Source organism: Nilaparvata lugens, chromosome 3 (assembly GCF_014356525.2).
Source record: "Nilaparvata lugens isolate BPH chromosome 3, ASM1435652v1, whole genome shotgun sequence".
NCBI classification, from domain to species: Eukaryota; Metazoa; Arthropoda; class Insecta; order Hemiptera; family Delphacidae; genus Nilaparvata; species Nilaparvata lugens.
Window position 1 is genome coordinate 80886884 of NC_052506.1, and position 24041 is coordinate 80910924.

General features: G+C 35.3%; 1 protein-coding gene across 1 annotated transcript in view; it reads left to right on the plus strand.

Moving 5' to 3' along the window:
* The window catches only part of LOC111054238 (venom dipeptidyl peptidase 4-like), a 139977-nt gene extending 116205 nt beyond the window's left edge, over positions 1-23772 (plus strand). Inside the window, exons 12-15 of the mRNA XM_039424759.1 lie at positions 5698-5895; positions 8979-9139; positions 14431-14636; positions 23319-23772. Coding sequence (XP_039280693.1) covers positions 5698-5895; positions 8979-9139; positions 14431-14636; positions 23319-23444 — 691 coding nt within the window. The 3' untranslated portion in view covers positions 23445-23772. The remainder of the gene's footprint in view (positions 1-5697; positions 5896-8978; positions 9140-14430; positions 14637-23318) is intronic.
* The last annotated feature ends 269 nt before the right edge of the window (positions 23773-24041 follow it).

The window sequence follows — 24041 nt, forward strand, 5'->3', positions numbered from 1 at the left end:
TGACCTGTTAGCACTTATAACATTTTTCCTATTCTTTTGAAATCCAAGAATAATGAATCTAGGTTTCAATATGTTTGAAGTTGTCTTAACTGTCCATTGAAAATTAGTAGTTTCAGGTAATTGTGGAAATTCAGGTAAATGTGGTTTAGTGCTGAGGTTGGTGTTTCTTGAGAAAGGGAGCTGTGCTAGGTCTCAACATGAGAGTATCATTGGAGATTCTGAGTGCTTGTTGCTGAGTTTCAGAGAAAGTTGAGTTAGATCCCTTGACAAATGGATTTACTGAAAAAAATTATTCTTGTAGCTTTTTAACGGTTTCTTAGTTATTCAAGAAATTGGATCTACTTTTTCCATAAGATCCTTATTCTCTGTTCAATCCTGACAAATAGGGTGTCAATGAATTCGTTATTAGATTTACTGGAGAAAAATATTCTTGTATTTTTTTTTAAATAACCGGTTTCTTAGTTATTAAAGAAATTGAAAGAACTGGATCTACTTTTCCCATGAGTGGGACTGATCCTTATTTCCTGTTCAATCTTGACAAATGGGGTGTCAATGGATTTGTAATTAGATTTACTAGAACAAGATATTCTTGTAATTTTTTTTTTGTAAAATTAACGGTTTCTTAGTTATTCAAGGATTAAAAAAAGCTGGATCTAGTTTTTTCTAAAAAAGTGGAATGAGGATCTTCATTTGAGGTTTATTGTGATTTTAGGGGTATGGCTAGGTTAAGTTAGTTCAGATTATATTGGATTGGGCAAGGTTAGAACCAAGAATCAGCTTTGGGGTAGATTTGAGCCAGCTTTGGGACAGCTTGTCTCCAGCTCTTCTTCAGAACTCTCACTTTACCCCTACTTTAATTATTGTACCTGATAAACTGAAAATTCAGTTGAAAATAATAGAAATAATAACTGATAGTTATGGATGGAAAAAGTTGGAGATTGAAGAAATTTTTATGATGTTGAATATTGTCTACAACTAAAATAGTTGTTGATTGATATTCTTATGATAAAAAAATTGTCCACAACTAAAATAGTTGAGTTATCTGTAACATAGACAATGATAGTTATTTATGTATTAAGAGCATAAAACTCGACTTCATCACTTTAATTACATACAAAAAGTTTTCTACAACTGCATTATTGGATTCCAATACAATAAAGTTTTTTTAATAATTTATCCAATTAATTTGAAAAATCAATTCAATAATAATGATATGATTCAATTCAGTTATTCTATCTGATCATAATAATCTATTTGATAATGATCCAATATTATTAGAATAAGATAAAACAATTAGTATAATCTGCAAAAAAAAACTGGTAGGAACGAGATTTAAACCTGGGTCCAACAGTGTGAGTGTCAATGATCCAGCTACCTACGACACCATGGGCTGGTGATATTGAAGGTGAAAAGTAGGAAGATGTATTGCTGTATCTTCAAAGATATGATGAAGTAACTTCAAAGATACAAAAGATACGTATCTTCAAAGATACGAAAAAGTAACTTTCTGGATGGAGGTTGGTCTGCGGTTTTTTAAATTACAAAAAAAACCGAAGGTCTTATAAAAAATCGTTACATATAATGTTTCTGCACCTTGTTTCAAAGAATTCGCATACCAAATTTCATCCCAATCGAACAATAACTGTGACTGTAACTACGGTACAAACAAAAAGCTGATCGAGTTGAAACTAAGACCTCAGCTTTGCATCAGTCAATAATGTTGATGGCTGAAGGCTTGATACCTCAAATGACCTTTGAAAATTCTTATTCCCAAGGTAGATTTAATCAGAGCTATATATTGCTGATTTGAATTGAATGTATTATTGGAGGTATCTCCCTTCAAATTATTCAGAGTCAGATCAATACTTAAATACAGAGTGATAGCATAAGGTTGGTTATGTATCATGAACAGGTTATAGCAAGGAAGAACAAAATTCAGATTATGAAATATGGTAATATTTATTACAATGTTTAAAATGGTTAAATTGGCCAATCTATATATATAAAAATCTGGTGTGGCGCACTCACACAACTTTCCTTTCCGTTATGAAAATTTATCACCTGATGCTAGTGTTCATGCGCATATCAAGTCTACTATTCAAAGGTCCAAGCCAGCTGGTGACAGTACAATAACACTAGAGACACACGAGGTCTGCTATCTCTTCATGATGAATGATTTAATAATCAACAGTTGCAAACAGATTGCAATTGAAATAATAACATTTTCTCGAATTTTGAGCTTATTTCCAATTCTAGGTGTGAATGTCACAAAACATTAATTATTGTAGAGATTTTCATGCTCAATCCTTCTCACTTGGAATTTGTTGTTTGAATTGTATCTGAAGCCTGATAATTGGCAATCTAGAATCACACTTTCATTAGATGAGGCGGATCTCCTGAAATTTTTACAGATATGGGAACTGTGGCAGTTAATAGAGCTCATCAATGACTATTTAAGATATAAATTTGATCAAAATCGTTGGAGCCGTTTCCGAGGAAATCGCGGAAAACCCTTTTTTCGACAACATTCTCGCCATTTTAGCCGTCATCTTGAATTGCATTAGATCGAAATTGTTCATGTCGGATCCTAATATTGTAACGACCTTGAGTTTCAAATTTCAAGTCATTCCGTTGATTGGACACACACACACACACACACACACACACACACACACACACACACACACACACACACACACCACACACCACACACACACACACAACACACACACACACACACACACACCACACACACACACACACACCACACACACACACACACACACACACACACACACACACACACACACACACTACACACACACTGTTTTGTCCACATGTGTCAATCGAGGAAGGTTTAGTCCAACATTAAAATTTTATTATGCAAAAACTATCAATATTCCAGGAAAACATTGTTGATTAATGATGTCTCTGATGTCTGATTAATCATGTGAAAAAAATCAATTCTCTACACTGGTTAATATTGTTTCAACAGTTTTCTGTAATTTGTGAGAAATCAGCTTTTGGTGACAAGATCTTTTTTGAATGCCAACCTCCTTAACTCTGTATGTCTACATTTTTCAACTGTTGTGTATTAAAAAATTCTATGCTGGGAGAGTTATAACTCATTCTAAGAGGAAGATTATACCTCATAATATCAGTGTTACCTCAAGTTATGAGTGATTATTCATAATAATTTCAATAACTCAATAACTTATAAGTTATAAGTGGAAAGTATACCTTTTTATAATATAAGTTCTCTAATCAGTATTATTCAGTGTCATTTTTAATCAGTATTTTAAAAAATGAATGAGCATATTATATTATTTCCAATATATTAAGCCGATCTCCTGGTGACAAATGATTTTGTCGGAGAAGTCTTAGTTGTTGAAATTGTGCTAGACCCTGAGATCTGCGGATTTTTATCTGATCAATAATGTGATCCTAATTCTAGTGGTTTGAGGGTCTTGGAATTAAAAACATAGATATGCGGTTGACTGACTGCTCTCATAATAATGAGAATAATATAGAGAATATTACAAAATACATCTTTACATGAATAATCTAATAATCAATCTGTTTTTAAGAGACCGAATACACATGTCTTTAAGAGACCAAATACAATATGTCTTTAAGAGACCGAATACTCATGTCTTTAAGAGACCAAATTTACGGGGCACATCTGATATTGTAGTGGGGGTATCAAGTACTTATCTAAGATCTGTCGTCCTCGAGTCCGGTGTCCAAAGGTTGATGGATGAGGATGAAGAGTGATGGCCTCCAGGCATCGGGCTAGTGGCGTCAGATCGAAGATCGTCTTTCAGCCCCACACGGCAAGGTCAGATGTCCAATATCACCGGCCATCTCGGTCGGCGAATTCGTGAGCCCTCGTTCGACAGCAAGGCATATTTACAGCACGATCCTCGAATGAGTATTCAAGAATACACACACACAAAAAAAACCTGCAACACAAGTCACAACTACTTAGTAATGCTAAAATGGATAACATACTAAATATTGTAATGATTGAATACAATGTAAATACCCGATGAATGATTTCTCAAGAAATCATCTAATGAATACAATACATACAGTTTACATTAAATATTGAAATTAGAGGAATATTATAGGTTTTAATTGTAGAATTTGAAATCTATAATGAATGGGATTATGAAAAGAAATTTAAAAGAATGATGAAAAGTTACAGAGTTACAGTTGATGTACAACCAGTAAGTATTCCAAACTTTACTCACAATTACAAAATTCCAGAGATATAAATGACTGTATCAATAGAATAAAGGATAGGAAGGATAGGAATATACTCCATTTGGTATAGCTTTCTTGTTTTATTTTTCTTTAGCACTACAGCCCAATATGAGCTTTGGCCGCCTCCACTACAGCTCTCCATGCTTCTCGGTCCTCTGTTAATTGTCTCCATCCTCTATATCCCATTTTTCGCAGATCGTCTCTCAATTCATCTTCCCATCTTATTCTCGGCCTTCCTATCTTTCTTCTTGAATGTAACCTCTCATTGAATATTATTATAGCTTTCTTGTACATTAGGATATCGTCATACATCTCAGATGTAAGACTACAAAATTGAGTGAAAAATTTATTTTATTGAATATTTTTATGAATCATTCTGGTGCTCTATCATATTTATTCACAGTATGCAAACGATTTGGCAACAGTGCGAAGTTGTAAGAGGATAGTGCTATCTGCTTTGTCTAATAACGTTGCCCCCTGTGGGTTGAGGGAGCTTTGAGTCGATCATCATACTCAAGAATGTGTTGAAAACCAGAATTCATACAAAATTGACAGTATTCATGCTTGTCGTAGGAGGCGACTAAAATGAACCTTAAGGCAACTCCAGAAGTTGCTTCGCCTTCAAACCCACAGGATCTGCCCCATCAGGGCAGAAAAAAACCAATAGACCAGAGATGGGCGAAACTCCAGGCACAAATGTGGGTCAAGAGGCTGAGTTGAGGGTGACTGGCACAGGGCACCCTAGAGGCAGTTTGGCGTCCCCTTTCTCAGTGGAAGGACCTACAAAAAGGCCATGAGTAGAACTCACGTAGGTCACGAGTTGTGGGTGAAGAGACCAAACCTCATCACTGCTCAAAGAAGGGTGACCATTTAGGCAAAACATTGTAAGAGAGGTGAGGCCTTTGATCCAAAAAGAAAAAACTCAAGATACTGGAGATGGGTGAAACTCTAGGCACAAATGTGGGTCAAGAGGCTGATTCAAGGGTGGCCGGGCGCCTTAGAGGAAACTTGGCCACCCCTTTCTCAGCGGAAGGACCTACAAAGAAGACCAGGAGTAGAACTCACATGTGTCATGAGGACTAATCAGTCCGAAGAGACTGCTAAGCATATCACACTGGATTGCGACAAGGATTGCAACCAGGTGATGAATGGAATGTAAGTATGGGAAAAAACTCCTGGTTCTTGTGAAGGACATAGGTATTGGTTTGCTCAACTAACATACTACTTGGGAACACAATAAGCTTCGGTTGATGTTTGGGGTTCTTTGAACCTTTGGATCTTTGAATCCGTCCCTTCAAAGCAATAAACATTTGTCTAATGACAGACATTGATGGCAAACTGAAGTTGACTTTGAAACTTAAATCTCACTATTCACTCCAGAACAAAAACTTATCTCTGTATTTGATAACAATCTTCAATTTTGAATTTCAGAGGGCCATGGCCTGATCAGAAGCAGATATTTGATGAGTATTCCCCTCCAGATTTCTATGATTATTTGGCAACAGCGATGGATGTGGTTGTGGTGAGCCTTGATGTCAGAGGGAGCTCTTGGAGAGGAGATAGCTACACTTTTTCTATCTATAAGAGAGCGGGTCAAGTTGAAGTTGAGGACCACATTTTTGTGACCAAGTAAGTGAATCTTTGACCATTTGTATACACACACCAGTAGAATCTTAGAATAATCTCTCGTAGTACTATTCAAATAGCTTTTGCATTATAGTTTGGAATATGATGACAAGAGCATATTTTTCTCATTTGAAATGGGTATAGCATAACTACAAAAAATCTTCTACAGATTGAAAAGCTGCACTTCATTCAATGTTTCATTCTTGTACTTCATTTTGAAGACTCTTTTAGGATCATTTTTCAAATTGTCCTGAAAATTCACTACAAATATATGGATTATAACTGTGACCAAAATAAAAACCTTAGTAATCAAACAATCAAATCAAATATTTTTATTGCAGAAGGATCTTGAGATTGTCAAGAGCATTACAATAGTCGAAATTGGACAACTATATACATAGTATATAGTCCATTATGCATTAAAGTCCAATTCATAGTCATCCTCTATATGACCTATATAATATAGTCAAAGTGGAAAAAGTGCAATATAGCTATCTTTTGATGGCGTATATTTTAATGTTTAGTTTTTTCCATAGTGATCTTTGAACTGTCAGCATAGGTTAACGAGAAGTGTTGATGATAGGAAATGAATATTTGAAATGAATTTTCCTATGGAAAGCTGATGGATTGCTATATAGTGGGGTCAAAGAATATAGTAGGGTGGCCAGGGTAGAGGGTGGTGGAGGAAGTTGTTGGAATTGATGAAAAGTAATGCATGAATCTGCATGTCTCTGGTTGCTTCTACCGCCTACACTACCTTCGCCGCTCTGCTAAGTTTGAGTTTTGACAAATACTAATACACGCATCAATCTTCATGCAACACTCTCCATGCATAGCTGGATTGTAACCAGCCCGCACTACTCAGTTTATCTGCGCGGTCGGTTACCTGTAACTGCAGTATTGTTGAACGTGTAGGAGAATTCGAATACTTGGGGGTTATCTTAAATGATAAATTCAATTAGGTACCTCAAATTCAGCAACTGAAATTACTGAAATTATTGTTAACTTGTAGTCCAGTCAACGGGAGATTATAGAGGGAAAAAAAGTTTGGAACACAATTTTCAACTTCACAGCTCTTTCAAGGATAGTAAGAGGATTAACATATCAAAAGTTCTCACCCCTTCCTAATGTACTAAAGGGGTGGGGGTGATTCGAAAGTAACATTTTTTCATTTTTTGCATATATCTCAGAAACTATACATCTTATGAACATTTGCAGCCTCTGCAGAATTGATGCTTACAGAATTACTTTTAAATTATTTGTCCTCTACATTTTCTCCATATCTCTTACAGTTTCTGAGATATCCACTCTTGAAGGTGAAGCATTTTTTGAAAAAACACTTCTGCCTCCAATTTTTTCATCTTCTCGGTCTTATAATTTTTGCACGATTGATGAAAAAAATTCGTGCTCATTATGATCTGATAGAGCATCAAATTATCTTCAATTTGATGTATATTAATTTTCACTATTCTACGCATATTCCTACAACTGTTGCAGCAGTTTTAGTGTTTATAGTGACATTTTCTGTTCAGCAACAATAAATCAGTTGACAATCAAATTTGGAGGGAATGTTCGGAACACAGTTTTTCACTTTGCAGCTCTGTTGAGACTAGTTCGAAGGTGAGCATATCAAAAACTCCCAACCCTCACATCATGTGCTGAAAGAACCAAGGTGGTTTGAAAGTTGCACTTTCCACTTATTACTTAAATGGTTATAATATCTTGGGAACAATGTGTTCTATTGACATAATCAGCTCCATAAAAATGAAGCTTAATAAATTTCCTACAAGTTTTCTCTGGTAGAGGTTTTCGATCAATCCGATACTTTTCAAGATATTTTTGTTCTAAAGTGATGCATCTTCAAAAACCCAGTTTCTCTTCCATTTTTTTTTGCTCTTTCAATTCTTATAACTTTTCAACAATTGATGAATCAAGAATGTACTAATAACGAGATTGTAGAGCATTGAATTATCTTCCATTTCATGTATAATTCGGCTATTCCACGCATTCTCATACGATTCTTGCAGCAGATTTAATTTTGAGTGTCTTTGTTTGGTAGGAAGATAAAAACAACCCCTGTGTTTAGTTCCACAGACGTTCCAATAGGTTCTCAATATGAATGTTCATACTAAAGCACACTGCCAATTTATGATGACAGAATAGTGTGATATTCGAAATAAGTTACTTGTTGCAATTCTTGAGATTTGACACTCAAAACGAAATCTGCTGCATTAGACGTATGGGAATGCGTGAAATAGTCGAATTATACATGAAATGTAAGATAATTCAATTTTCTACAATCTAGTGAATAGCAGATTCTTGTTAAATCAATTGTTCAAAAGTTATAAGATTTGAAAAGGCAAAAAATGTAAGAAAAACTGGGTTTTTGAAAATTCATCACTTTAGAACACAAATATCTCAAAAAGTATCAGATTTATAAAAAACCTCTACTAAACAAAACTTGTAGGGAATATATTAAGCTTCATTATTATGTCAATAGAACACATTGTTTTCAAGATATATCCATGTGAATTATAAGTGGAAAATGCAACTTTCAAACCACCCTCATTTTTTCAGCACATGATTTAGGGGTTGGGAGTTTTGATATACTCACCTCCGAACTAGTCACAACAAAGCGTTAAGTGTTATGCAAATTGACTTATATTGTACACGACCCTCCTCACATACAGACTCGTTCTAGGTAGTTAGTATGAACTAACTACTATTCTTTTAAATTATTGTGAAGTTCACATTTCAAATGTTTGTAACATGTTGCTTTTTGAGAAAAAATACTTTTTCTTTCATTTATTTTTGTTCCAATGTAGATTAATTCTTATCAGACTAATCTATTGTATTCTTTCTGGAGGAATTTTTTTTTCAAGTCGAGTTACAATCATTCATGTTTCAGTTTATTTTCTTCCCGATAATGTTTCACGGAATGTTCTAAAGTTTTTCAGGAATGTTCAGTTTAGCTTATGAATTATTTCATCATTCTCATTGCTGTACTGATGTTTGACTGCTGTTATTCTACTTTTATATCATTCAGAAAAAACTAATATTTAATACTCGTCTCATGATATTGTTAGAGAGCTGATGAAGAAATACAAGTACATTGATCCACAACGCATTGCCGTTATGGGAGAGGCCTATGGAGGATGGATTGCTACCAATCTTCTAGCGAGAGACACCGAAAACATATTCAAATGTGGAATAGCCATGAATCCAATTACAAATTTCATGTATTATGGTAAGAGGACAAATTTTAGGCTACCGACACTTCGGTGAATAGTCTAGTTCAATTCAACTATGATGATGATTATCATCCAAGAAACAAAATATTTAAAACATAGGCCAATATTGTTACACACATAACGGTGGCTGGATAGTGTAGTGTTGAATGAGAATTGATATATAGTGGGAATTTTCTATTATTGAAAAACAAAGTTTCATTTTTGTCACAAATCCACATTTATTGGACATTTTTACAGGACTACAGTTTCGTGTTGAAACTAATGCATCTTCAGCTAGATGCTGAACACACCAAAGTACAGCTGAAGACGTGTCGTTGGGTTCAACACAAAACTGTAGTCCTGTATAGTTGTTTCATAAATAATGTGAATGTGACAAAAATAAAACTGTGTCTTTTACTTTCCTTGCCCTATTACCATAGGTAAGAAAGTATTGCTTTCCTAAAAAAATTAAGGTACCGTACCCTAATTTTAAGTTTTCTATACGTTTCAAGGTCCCATGAGTCCAAAAAAATGATTTTTGGGTGTTGGTCTGTGTGTGTGTGTGTGTGTGTGTGTGTGTGTTGTGTGTGTGTGTGTGTGTGTGTGTGTGTGTGTGTGTGTGTGTGTGTGTGTGGTGTGTGTGTGTGTGTGGTGTTGTGTGTGTGTGTGTGTTGTGTGTGTGTGTGTGTGGTGTGTGTGTGTGTGTGTGTGTGTGTGTGTGTGTGTGTGTGTGTGTGTGTGTGTGTGTGTGTGTGTGTGTGTAGGTGTGTGTGTGTGGTGTGTGTGTGTGTGTGTGTGTGTGTGTGTGTGTGTGTGTGTGTGTGTGGTGTGTGTGTGTGTGTGGTGGTGTGTGTGTGTGTGTGTGTGTATGTGTGTGTGTGTGTGTTGTGTGTGTGTGTGAGTGAGAGTGTGTGTATGTGTGTGTGTATGTGTATATGTGTGATATGTGTATATGTATTCCTATTATGGAATTCTGTGTGTATGTCTGTGAACACGATAACTCCATTCCTAATTAACCGATTGTCTTGAAATTTTAAACTTGAGGTCCTTATACCATGAGGATCCGACAATGAGAAATTCAATGGAATTCAATTTAAGATGGCGGAAAAAACGGCGGATAGTTACTAAAAAACCATGTTTCTCGAAAACGGCTCTAACGATTATCTTCAAATTAATACCATGGATAGCTATTTATAAGCCCTATCAACTGACATGAGTCTCATTTCTGGGAAATTTGCAGGATCTCCGTAATATTCTTGAGAAAAATGGCAGATAATCACTAAAAAACCATGTTTTTCACGGTTTTCTCGAAAACGGCTCTAACGATTTTCTTCAATTTTATACCACGAATATTCATCATCCCTATCGACTGACATTAGTCTTATTTTTGGGAAAATTTCAGGAGCTCCGTAATATTCTTGAGAAAAATGTCGGACCATGTTTTTTCGATTTTCTCAAAAATGACTTGACCGATTTTCTCAAATTCATACCCTGTATAGTTATTTATCAGCTCTTTTAACTGGCATGAGTTTCCTTTCTGGGAAACAAATGGGGGGTCCACCCCATACTTGAGAAATGGACTTTGTGAACTCCTTTTCGTGCATGAGATAGGTAGGTAGAGCAGTTCGTAAAAATCTGGTGTGGCACACTCACACAACTTTCCTTGCTCATTGAACTGTCAGCCCCATTCTCAAAGGAGAATAATTCAGGGGAATAGCATAATGACGATTGGAGGCAACATATTTGGAACTACGATCAGACTACTGTATATGTGTATATATAATTGTCTTCATAGTACTTTTTCCTTTGTGTAAATTGTGAAATTCGATGATATTTTTTAAAAGTCGTCAAAACAGCTGTTCTACAGATGAGATATCTCGACTATGTGTTCTTTTTATGAACTGCTCTATACCTACCTACCTCATGCACGAGAAGGAAGTTACAAAGTCCATTTCTCAAGGATGGGGTGGACCCCCCATTAGTTTCTCGAAAAGAAGTCTCATGCCAGTTGATAGAGCTGATAAATAACTATACAGGGTATGAATTTGAAAAAAATCGGTCAAGTCATTTTTGAGAAAATCGTGAAAACACGGTCTTTTAGTAATTATCCGCCATTTTTCTCAAGAATATTACGGAGCTCCGGCAATTTTCCCAGAAATGAGACTCATGTCAGTCGATAGGGCTTAGCTATCCATAGTATAAATGTGGAGAAAATCGTTAGACCCGTTTTCGAGAAAACCGTGAAAAACATGGTTTTTCAGTGATTATCCGCCATTTTTCTCAAGAATATTACGGAGCTCCTGCAATTTTCCCAGAAATGAGACTCATGTCAGTTTGATAGGGCTTATAAATAGCTATCCATGGTATAAATTTGAAGAGAATCGTTAGGGCCGTTTTCGAGAAAACCGTGAAAAACATGGTTTTTCAGTGATTATCCGCCATTTTTCTCAAGAATATTACGGAGCTCCTGCAATTTTCCCAGAAATGAGACTCATGTCAGTTTGATAGGGCTTATAAATAGCCCTAGTTTAATAGGGCTTATTATTATATCCATGGTATAAATTTGAAGAAAATCGTTAGAGCCGTTTTCGAGAAAACCGTGAAAAACATGGTTCTTCAGTAATTATTCGCCATTTTTTCCGCCATCTTGAATTTAATTTCATTGAATTCCTCATTGTCGGATTCTCATGGTATAAGGACCTTAAGTTTGAAATTTCAAGTAAATCGGTTGATTAAGAATGGAGTTATCGTGTTCACAGACACACACACACACCACACACACACAGACCAACACCCAAAAATCATGTTTTTGGACTCAGGGGACCTTGAAACGTATAGAAAATATGAAATTTGGGTACCTTAATTTTTTTTGGAAAGCAATACTTTCCTTACCTATGGTAATAGGGCAAGGAAAGTAAAAAGAACGCATAGTCGAGATATTTCATCTGTAGAACAGCTGTTTTGACGACTTTTAAAAAATATTGAATTTCACAATTTACACGAAGGAGAAAGTACTCTGAAAACAATAATTTTATCTATACACAAATATGGTAGTCTGATCGTAGTTTCAAATATGTTGCTGCCAATCGTCATTATGTTATTCCTCTAAATTATTCTCCTCTATGAATGGGGCCTACAGTTCAATGAGCAAGGAAAGTTGTGTGAGTGCGCCACACCAGATTTTTGAAATAGTAGAGTTGTAGAGTGTGAGTTAGATTATAAACACTATGATCATAACCTTTAGACTGCTCATATTATTTCAAATTAGAGAATATAGGAACAGTTTGGGTTGAATACCTGTTGGTTCATCCCGAATTGTGAAATTGATTATTGCGAATGAATGAATGAATGAATTACTGAATGAATGAGTAAAGACAAAATTGATATTTGGGATGAAAGTGGGGTGTACAAACTTAAATTTGGTGATTGTAATGCTTGTTATGTGGGTCAAACCAATACCTTTGTTCAAACTGGTAGAAGCTTCAAAAGTAGAGTTAAAGAACACATCAGAGATTGGAATAAACAGAATGGGGAATCTAACTTTGCAGCACATTTGATAACAAATAATCACAAGTTCACAATTGAGGAGAATGTTGTGTTTCTGCATGTGTATTCAGTTTTAGTTTATCAGACATTGACAATGGTGTAATAACGGAAAACGGTCTTTCTATCTATATATAAAAGCAAAATGGCACTCACTCATTCTCAGAACTAAAAATCTACCGGCCCAAAAACGTTCAAATTTGGTAGGTATGTTCAGTTGGCCCTTGAGAGGCGCACTAAGAACGAATTTGGAAAAATTTCCAAAGACACGGCCTTAGCGTTTTCTTAGCTTTATCGAGAACAAATAAACAGAAAATGTTCAAATTTAGTACAGAAGCTCAGCTAGGATGTAACAATGTTGTGTTAGAAGGAATTTACAATAACGTCAAAGATTCGCCCAAAATTAGCGTTTTCCAGCGTTTTTTTTTTGCTTTTTCTCAAATTTATCGAGAACAAATGAGCAGAAAATGTTCAAATTCACTACAGAAGCTCAGCTGGGTGTAATAATGTTGTGTTAGAAGAAATTTCAAATAACGCCAAAGATACGCCCAAAATTAGCGTTTCCTCAGTTCCTTCATTAATAAGTAATAGCCAAAAAAAATTTTCAAATTTGGTACAGAGGTTTGGCTAGGGTCTAAAAATTTCGTGATGAGGTGACTTTGATATTTCATCAAAGATACGCCCAAAATCAGCGTTTTTACAACGTATTTCTCAGCTTTTTTTTCGTTTTCTCACCTTTTCCAATAATTGATGGAAAATTTTTTTTGAAAAATTCAGTACACAGGTTTAGCTGAGGTGGAAGAATTTTGTTCGCCAAAGATACGCCGATATAGTAACAGATCTTTTCACCAGCGTTTTTCTACGTTTCCTCAAATTTTCGAGATCGAATTGACATAAAACGTTCAAATTCTGTACAGAGGTTCCGCTGAGGTCTACATGCAGGCGAGCGAAGCGAGCCTTCTGTTCTCATTTTTGGACGATCCAGGGGGACGGATATGGCAAGCGAAGCGAGCCTGACGACAAGTGTGTCAATAAATCTGTGGTTTTTTGACAATTTCTTAGTCTCCTTCATTTAATATGAATAATTACCACAATATCAACTTCCCAACTACACAAAAAAAAAGAATTAAAATTACTGTCCTTACTTTTGCATGTCATCAAAAATAATAAAGAGATCATTCTACTCATATATTATTCGACTAAAAAGTATCTTCTACGTAATTCCAACTCAGGTTGGTCGGAAATGATTGGAAATTCAATAATATTCATTGGTCATTCTGCAATAGATCTCAGGTAACTCATACAATAATAATCATAATTTTGTCAAGGTTGAGAGCCGTTGATGAATTATATTCTGCTGTTTAGTTCATGGTAGAACCAGTATTGAAATTGAGAAATTGGTTGTTGATCATTGCAACATCTCAAGAACAGTAAGCTTATTTGGTAGCTTGGAACTGCTATAAAACTTCATACAAATCATTCAATAATATAATCGATGTAATCAATAAGCAATGTTGAACAAAAGTTGACTATTCACGTGTCCGCAGAGGAAAATGACGGAGGAGAAAAACTTGAATAAGTTCGATTTGAGAAAATGTGATCAACATCAATTGCTCTCCCATTATCAATAGTTGTTCTCTTTTCTTGATATATTTTTCTCTGTAAGACACCCGATATATCCTACGTAGCTATATAAGTTTGATTCACAGATTTCATACAACAATCTGAATTAATGATGCAAATTTATGTTAATTTTCCTGTCCAGATGCCTTTTTTGCTGAGATGATCTTGGGTTTGCTCGCGGATAATCCAGCAGGCTACAACTACACTGATGTTACACAGCTTTATGAGGGCTTTAGAGGGAAGAAGTTTTTGCTGATGGCAGGGACATTAGCTACTGAAACTCTGTATCTGCACAGTGCGGCACTTGCTAGGAGTTTGCAGACGAATCTTGTTCCTTTCCGATTCATGGTAAATCTAAATATGTCCTATACAAGAATCCACTCTAATCAGGGGTGCCCACTAGGGAGAGGGGCATAGCGAAATTTGCGCCATCAACATTTTCGGGGGGGCATGATTTTTTTTATATTTTATGTCAACATTTTGAATCATGGCTAAAAAATCAAAGTATTCAATAGAGATATCCTAATATAGTTAATTTTAATACTTTTTCCCACCTTTACAATGTTATATTTTGCTAAGTGTAACTCAATATAAACCATAAAAAATACAATTGATAATATTTTGTAAGCAGGAATTTTAGAAATTTTAAGCCTATGAGTTTAAAGGTAAATCTTTGACAAAAATAAATTATAACTTCATCATCCACTATTATTCTGATTTCCTTCACTTAATTTTAATTTTTAATGGTCCTGTGTTTGAGTTTCCATGCTGTTGCAATCTAATTTTCTTAAAAGCACAATGATAAGTTGAATTGTAATGTACATTTTAATGGAATAATTATTTCAATTTCGACGGTGTTTCATGATGATATTAATGTCTCTGAAATGAGAATGCAATTATAAACAACATCGCAAACTCTAGTGAATTTGACAGAAGAAAAAACTTCTCTTGTCAAAAATTTGTGAAAAATACTAAATAAAGCCAATTTCAATCTTTCAAATTTACACCCTATTCACCACACCTTAATCAAGTAATTATTGTAATGCTTCATTACTTTTTTCTGTTTTGTATAATAGTCCAGTCAAATAGTCGTTTTTCAGGAAACAGCCCGAAAGAATTTTTCGCGACGGTTCTATATGTATTTTGGGGCGCTGAATTCTAATCTGAAATTTGCTGACATGCCAGAGGGCAGCTTCACCCCCAAAACTCCCAAACAACTCAAAATTTCGGACTTTTTTCAAGTTTTCTATTTAATCTTGAGAACCTTCAACTTTTCGAGAAAAAGCATTCTCTAAAATATTAAAGATAATGAAATTTCCAACAAATTGAGTGGTCGCGCAGGACTCTACGATTTTTGGTTCCGGAGCTAAGAGTTTTCAAGAAAGGGCATTTTTAAGGGATTTTCGAAATTATGCAAACCTACCACTTCTACCCTATACAACTAGGATCTTTTTCTAGTAATAATAGGAAGCCACACATCACCTATTTTTGAATTTAATAGAGGTGGGAGGGAGAATTCACCCAGAAATGGAAAATCATGTCCTACAGCCAAAATTCAAATTCTCATTATAGTACCTTTTCATGGCCTTCCTAACAGAAAAGAAACATATTTTGGATGAAATCACCTTACGAGGGTTATGTTCTATGAGAATCAATTGTTAGATTTCAGTATTTCCTAGTGGGGGGCACACATAAAGCTGCGTACACATATTCGCGCTTCCAACCAGCACCGAGCACGCTCCTCCCTCGTACCGCCCTCGTACCGCCCTCGTACCACCATCGAACCACAGTCGCACCGCCCACGCACCCATCATGAACGTTATGGAAGATGTTAGATCTTCTCGCGTTCCCCGGTCGAACCACTGTTGCTCGCCGGTCGATCATCAATCGCTCTGCTGGAGTGACGTTCGGTTGCGGAGCAGAGCGACAGTCTGTACGCACCTTAAGGATACGTCCAGGATCAAAACTTTAATCACTTATAACTTTTGACTGAATGAACACATCTCCTCGTACTACAGCTCGTTCATATCAGCTCGTCAAGGCGGTTGAAAATCATGTATCATATCACTTAAATTTGTTAAAAAAATGGGACATTCCTCCTTTAATGTATTTTAGCCCATATTTCAATGCATAGAAAAATTACCGATTTCTATATTCAAAACTGTGTGTCTCGGTAACTCAAAATGATACTTGGTCTTGATTTGAGGGAAAGAATCTCCTCTTTTATGTGAGGTTAATGATTTTTGTAGAAATATAATCGTGATGATAATACGTTTGTTTAAAAAAAAAATCAAGAAATTTGCGATATTTTTCTCTTTTTCACAGTCTCGACAGTTTTTCGATATAAACAGTAGAGCAAGATCAATTTAAGGCAACTCAGCTTATAGAGCATAAAATTTTTCCTCATTTAAGACCAATCGCAAGTTTCTATCATGTATAGTACTCATTTAAGAGACTCTTTAATAACAGTAAAATCGCAAGAAAAATGAGAAAATAATGATCATCATTCAATTGGCTGTAACTTTTGGACGGTATTGAGAACAGAAATAATACATGGGAGTGAAAAGAGGAGGAAATTCATCACAACCTCGACTAATTTTTGGATTTTTTATGTGAAGTGTTACACAACGCTGCATTTGTGAGACTGTGAAAATGGGGGAAATATCACAAATTTCTCGCACATTCAAAGTTGCGTATCTTGTGGAACACTTCAGATAAAAAATCCAAAAAGTAGTCCTGCGCGACCACTCAATTCATTGGAAATTTTATTATTTTTAATTTTTAATATTATATAGAAAATGCTTTTTCTCGGAAAATTCAAGATTCTCGAGATTAAATGGAAAACTTAGAAAAAGTCCAAAATTTTGGGGCTTAAGTCGCCCTCTGGCGTGTCAGCAAATTTCAGATTATAGTTTGTGTAAAACGAGTAGAGATTTGACCCTCCATCAGAAGAAATTAGAGGGTTGCCAAATCGTGTAGAATAGCAACTTTCTCAAATTTCCAATTCAACAACAGAATTGGATGTATAATATCATCCCCGATATCCGAGTAGTGCTAAAAAAGTTTCAGGGTTGGAGGATTAAAAGAAAATTTAATTTTTATGATAAAATTGGAAACATCGCGAAGATTTGTTTTTCTTTTGAATATCACTTCTCTCAGAATCATGTAGCGTCGTTATAAGTAATAATTATATTGAGGAGACTGTCTCCTTTCTATTGATGTCTGGATCATTTTTATCCGACCCATAGTTATTTTTCAATTAATAATTATGTTCGTCAATGTCAAGACATTTCAAGCAGAAAACATGACATTTTCGACATGCCAATTTGACATGTAATTTGAAAGTTAGAAGAGTGGCTGCATGGTATGCATTATGTACCAAATTGTATGCTAAAGGCTGGCAATTTACAAGATTATTTGACTGAATTATTTCAAACGCTAGTAGCTGATTGCCTCTAGAAAGGCTGTAATGAAACACCGCTTGGATTATTCAAGGCGAGGTTGTCATTTTCACTATTATTATGATCATCTAGCTTGCAGTTGCTGAATTTTTACTTTCCCTGCCCTATTACCATAGGTAAAGAAAGTATCGCTTTCCAAAAAAAATTAAGGTACCCCAATTTCTGAATTTCTATATGTTTCTAGGTCCCCTGAGTCCAAAAAAAATGGTTTTTGGGTATTGGTCTGTATGTGTGTGTGTGTGTGTGTGTGTGTGTGTGTGTGTGTGTGTGTGTGTGTGTGTGTGTGTCTGTGAACACGATAACTCCATTCCTAATCAACCGATTTACTTGAAATTTCAAACTTAAGGTCCTTATACCATGAGAATCCGACAATGAGAAATTCAATAAAATTAAATTAAAGATGGCGGAAAAAATGGCGAATAATTACTAAAGAACCATGTTTTTCACGGTGAATAGCTACCACCATGGAATAGGTCACCATGAATAGCTATTTATAAGCCCTATCAAACTGACATAAGTCTAATTTCTGGGAAAATTGCAGGAGCTCCGTAATATTTTCGAGAAAAATGGCGGATAATCACTGAAAAACCATGTCTTTCACGGTTTTCTTGAAAACGGCTCGAACGATTTTCTTCACATTTATACCATGGATAGCTATTCATAAGCCCTATCGACTGACATGAGTCTCAGTTCTGGGAAAATTGCCGGAGCTCCGTAATATTCTTGAGAAAAATGGCGGATGACCGTGTTTTCACGATTTTCTCAAAAATGACTTGAACGATTTTTTTCAAATTCATACTCTGTATAGTTATTTATCAGCTCTATCAACTGGCATGAGACTTCTTTTTGAGAAACTAATGGGGGGTCCACCCCCCCCCCCAACATGCGTGTGTGTGTGTGTGTGTGTGTGTGTGTGTGTGTGTGTGTGTATGTGAGTCTGGGTAAACGATATATCATCTCCCAATCAACGAAATGACTTGAAATTTGGAACTTAAGGTCCTTCCCCTACAAGGATCTGACACGAACAATTTCAATCAAATTCAATTAAAGATGGCGGCCTTAATGACGAAAATGTTGTCAAAAACAGGGTTTTCGCGATTCTCTCAAAAACGGCTCCAACGATTCTGATCAAATTTATACCCAAAATAGTCATTGATAAGCTCTATCAACTGCCACAAGTCTTATATCTGTAAAAGTTCCAGGAGCTCCACCCCATCTATGCAAAGTTTGATTTTAGATTCTCAAGTATCAGGCTTCAGATACAATTTAAACAAAAAATTCTAAGTGGAAAAGATTAAGCATGAAAATCTCTACAATTAATTAATGTTCAGTAACGTTTTCACTTTAGCTCGAGATTCGAGAAAATGTTATTATTTCAATTGGCAACTGCTGGCAACCATAGATTTTATTAAATCATCCACTATGGAGAAATAGCAGACTTCGTGTGTCTCCAGTGTTATTGTCTTGTCACCAGCTGTCTTGGATCTTTGAGTAGTAGACTTTTATGCGCGGGAACACTAGCGTCAGGTGATAAATTTTCAGAACGACAAGGAAAGTTTTATGAGTGCGCCACACCAGATTTTTTCAATCGTTCTGTATTTAGAATTTGTTGATCTCAGCTATTGATAGCATATGGCGGCACACCATTCAGCCGCCATCCTTGACTTTGAAACTCCTGAGAGACCAAAATACGATCTTCCGACTACTTTTGACAATAATTGAAAAAACAATTCCAATTATTTCTGAGAAACTTTCTCGCTTTCACCACCCACTTATCTTTCGAAACAAAAAAGTTTCCAGCATGTCGAAAATTTCATGTTTTCTGCTCGAAATGTCTCGACATTGACGAACATAATCAATAATTAGAAAATATCTACGCATTACGGTGCTACATGATTCTGAGAGAAGTGATATTCAATAGTTAAATTTCTTCAATGTTGTTTTCCATCACGAACTGCTTATTATTAAATCACTTTTTGCTATTAGAAAAAACGACTAGCAGTCAGATATTTTACAATATCTTATCGATATCTTGTCATATTCTTGTCGACAACCAAGAAGATGGTGATCCTGCCGAAAGATCTCGTTGTCAAAGTGAGTGATTAATTCATTTATTGTAAAATATCTGACTGCTCGTCGTTTTTTCAAATAGCAAAAAGTGAGTTAAATTTCCTTTAATCCTTCAACCCTGAAACTTTTTTAGCACTACTAGGATATCGGGGATGATATTATACATCCAAATATGACGTTGAATTGGAAATTTGAGAAAGTTGCAATTTTACACGATTTGGCAACCCTGTAATTTCTTCGGATGGAGGGCCAAGTCTCAACTTGTTTTGGAATTCCTCACAAGACCAAAGTTGAATAATGTCCTTTGGAAGATTAGAATGTAAGATGTGAATTTTATTGTCATACACTGACTAATGTTAAAAAATCAAGGGTTGGGAATTGAGGTACTTTGGGGGGGGCATTACACTTGGATTGGGGGGGGGGCATGCGCCATTGCCCTTGGGGGGGCTGGGCACCCCTGACTCTAATCAAACAATATGAGCACATTCATCTCATGCACAATATACAATAACATCATAGCCTACAGTATTTTTAATGAACTATGAAACCATAGATTTGATACATTTAGGCCCAGTTTCTAGGAATCGATGTATCAAATCTATGGTTTCATAGTTCATTAGATTCGAAAAGTGAGATCCACGTTATAATGGTAGTGGAAGAAGATAGGAAAACAGCGATGCCGATTCTCTGTCATGTCACTGCCTTCTATAGAGGAAAGCTGATACCTGAATATTTGATATGATATTAACTGTTCATTCTTGTTTGAAATAGTAAATTATATCCTATTCATCATGAAAAAATATTTTTCCTACAGTTACGTTGAAAAGTGGCCATTGCTGCACTGATTACAGAACGCAAAGAATCACTTTTCCGCTCTAGTGCGGGAAAAAATTTTTCTGCACTCCAGATTTGCAACATGGCAACGCAAAATACTTAGTAGGTTATATAGAGCAGCAAAATGAAAATGAAGTTGATAACAGTGAGCAGAGGTGCAACGAAGCACAACGAGCACAGCATTAATTATATATTATAACCAAGGACAACGAGGACTTTAGGATTTTAGGATTAAGGTTTTTATCAATAATAAAATTACACAGGAAAACATTTGATGGATTTCAGGCAATTTTACCTATAATTACCTACTTTTCATATTCAATGGTAACTGTAGGAAAAATTTAATGTGAAATATGTGCGCAAAGTTCCTCCTCGCCTACGGCTCGGGCGTAAACGTTTCTTTCGGTGCAGCAAACTGTCACTTTGCGCACTAGTTGCACAAATAACTATTTCGATAATTGAATACTAGATTTTCATCATAGGAGATTGGATATTTCCTGAACTAATAATATTTCTAGATTGTTCATCTACCATTATGACGTGGACCTCACTATAGAATCCGAGTCTTATTTTTCTGGAAACAATGTCTAATTCATAGAAAAGATTTTCATGATTTCAGGACATGCTGTTATGATTCACATCAAATTCGGTCACATAGTTGATTCTCTCCAGTAGTAAGTCGAAATTATACAGAATGATCCAATTGTCACTTAGTAGGCATACGGACTAGGGATGTCAATCCCGGGATCCCGGTCAACTTCTGATACCTAACAATCCCGGGATTTCTTAGCGACAATCCCGGGATTTCCGGAATTAGAAAGCCTGAAATTGTAAATGGTATTTTTCCAAAAACAATTCAATATAGAATTCTACAGTGATGAATATGAGTTTCGAATGTCTAATTTATTGTTCTAAGTGTTTGAATAATTCATTCTACAGGCACAGCCTACACTCTTATTTACATAATATACTGTGCTCTGTACTGGCCAAATAGAATAATTGGCATTATCGGTTCGCATCATTCGCAGAATGGTTGTTATGCCTCTACGTTTGTTTCTGTTTACACAGCACCACAATTATCAGTCTAGACTAGTTTGTATAGAATTAAATAATTCTTTAAGAATTCTATTCTCTATTACATTCTCTATTCACTGGTCTAGACAGGGAAATATTTGCAAAAGTGCTGATTTCTTTTCCTTGAAATGCACTCAGAACTTGAAAAAGACTTTAGAAATCTGAAATAAACAAGCACTATCTATTCACTCTCTGTCTAATTATTTCTCATATCTTCTCTTTCTCTATCATAAGCAGAATATTCAGTTGATAAGAATATAGTTAGTTTTACAAAATTCCATTTAGTAGTGGTTCAGCTTTTGAAAAAAGTTACTCCTAATCTTTAAAACATTTATAGGAATAGAATGTTTCATTTTAATAGTATTCCTAAGTATTTCTCCATTTCAATAATATCCTCTCCCTCTATGAGCCCTTTTTCATCTCCACACACTGTTACTGAACATGTAATTGAGGAGAAACAATTGGTTAAAAGTGCATGAAACTTACTTTTGCCAATCCCGGGATCCCGGGATTGATATTGTATTAGACTATCCCGAAATACCGGGGTTGGAATTCAGTCCCGGGATTGACATCCCTACTACGGACCCAGTGATAATAATTTCTAAAAATTCAAGAAAATCGGAGTAACTTCGGTTTTATTTTTGAGTAAAAGTCAAGAAAATTTCGAGGTACGTTGAGTGGTAGAGAGGACTTGTAAGTCCTAACTCCGCCTAATAGAGATTTTTTTATTTAATTTCATTCCAATTTCATTAACAAATTATTCCAAAAAATGTTATCACTAAGATTCCCATACAATGCACTATTATTTTTATGGGAACACTTATGCTGGAAATACGAGCTATTTTCCTTGCGCTCCTCTTCTCGTTCCAGTTTCGTTTGGTTTCATCTTCGTTATGCTGGGTTTCATCCAGATAGTATAGAATGAAAAGTTCTTCAATAATCATTTATAAAATGACATTCTATACTCTCCATCTTCGATGTTTTGCTCTGGTTGGTCAATTATATTGTGTGATAATTGTTTGAATTAAAAAGACTAAGAAATTGTCAAAAAACCACCGATTTATTGATACTTAGAAAGACCGGTTTCGGTTATCACACCATTGTCAATCTCTGATAAACAATCCCAGTTTCTCAGAGATTGACAATGGTGTAATAACCGAAGCCGGTCTTTCTAAGTATCAATAAATCTGTGGTTTTTTGACTATTTCTTAGTCTTTTTCGTCCAATATGAATAATTACCACAATATCAACCTCTCAGTGAACTGAATTTCCGCCTCAATAATGACATTAATTGTAAATTAATGTATTAATTTTAGGAAATGGGGTTGCGTAGTACACCAATATAAGCACTACACCTGCAGATTCATGATTATGTCATGCACTCCTAATTACCTACTTCAAATTTCTATAGTTTTCACTTCCCAAATTGATAAAATAATAGTGTATTGTAAATGGTGTAATACTGCAGTGATCATCGATATGTAGAAAGTTGATTAGTATGCATGATGAAAATCCCTACCACTACCTATCTTATCAATAAAAAATAATGTTCTTCAACTCTATAATAAATATATCATTTGCTTTTTTGTAGCCTTTCATTGAAGAAAGATATCCTGACTCAGGTTGGTCAATTGCAAACCTTGAAATCTTCTACTACATGGAACAGGTTCAATTTTTGTCAGAATTCTATGGAGTGGTACCAAAAACCAAAGCCTGAAAATGCAATGTCGGACTTCAATCATTCAATACTATCATTATAATATTATTCATCTATTATAATCATAAGGGGTATTCACGATCCTGAGTTAGCTATCTAAGGACTATATGCACCATTTACATTGAACGCTAAACAGCAATTACTTACTGGTCACATTCATTCTGATTAGTTACATTCCAGGTTTAAATGATCTGATGATTTATCGCGGTTAGAACTGAGATGTTGCATATGGGCCTTAGTCGAGCTATTTCTCAATTGGAATCATCTTTTTCTGTAATGTACTATATTATAAATCAATAAACTATACTATACTACGTTTTTGGAAAGGGTACTTGGAGTTTTTTTTCTTGATACCCATAGCGCATTGACTTGACAAATAGCAGGAGTCCAACGTTTGAATCCAACATTGAATCCTTCATATTTATTTTTATATCCTATGTTATCAGAGGAGTTGTCCTTAAAATATAGGTCGATTTCTACGTGAAGAGCTCTGATTTCCATTGTTGAAGAATGTTTTCAAATCATGGGGAGTGATGACATGGACATCACTTGACGACACCTTCCGTATGCGTTCATCAATTCAATCAAATTTATTTA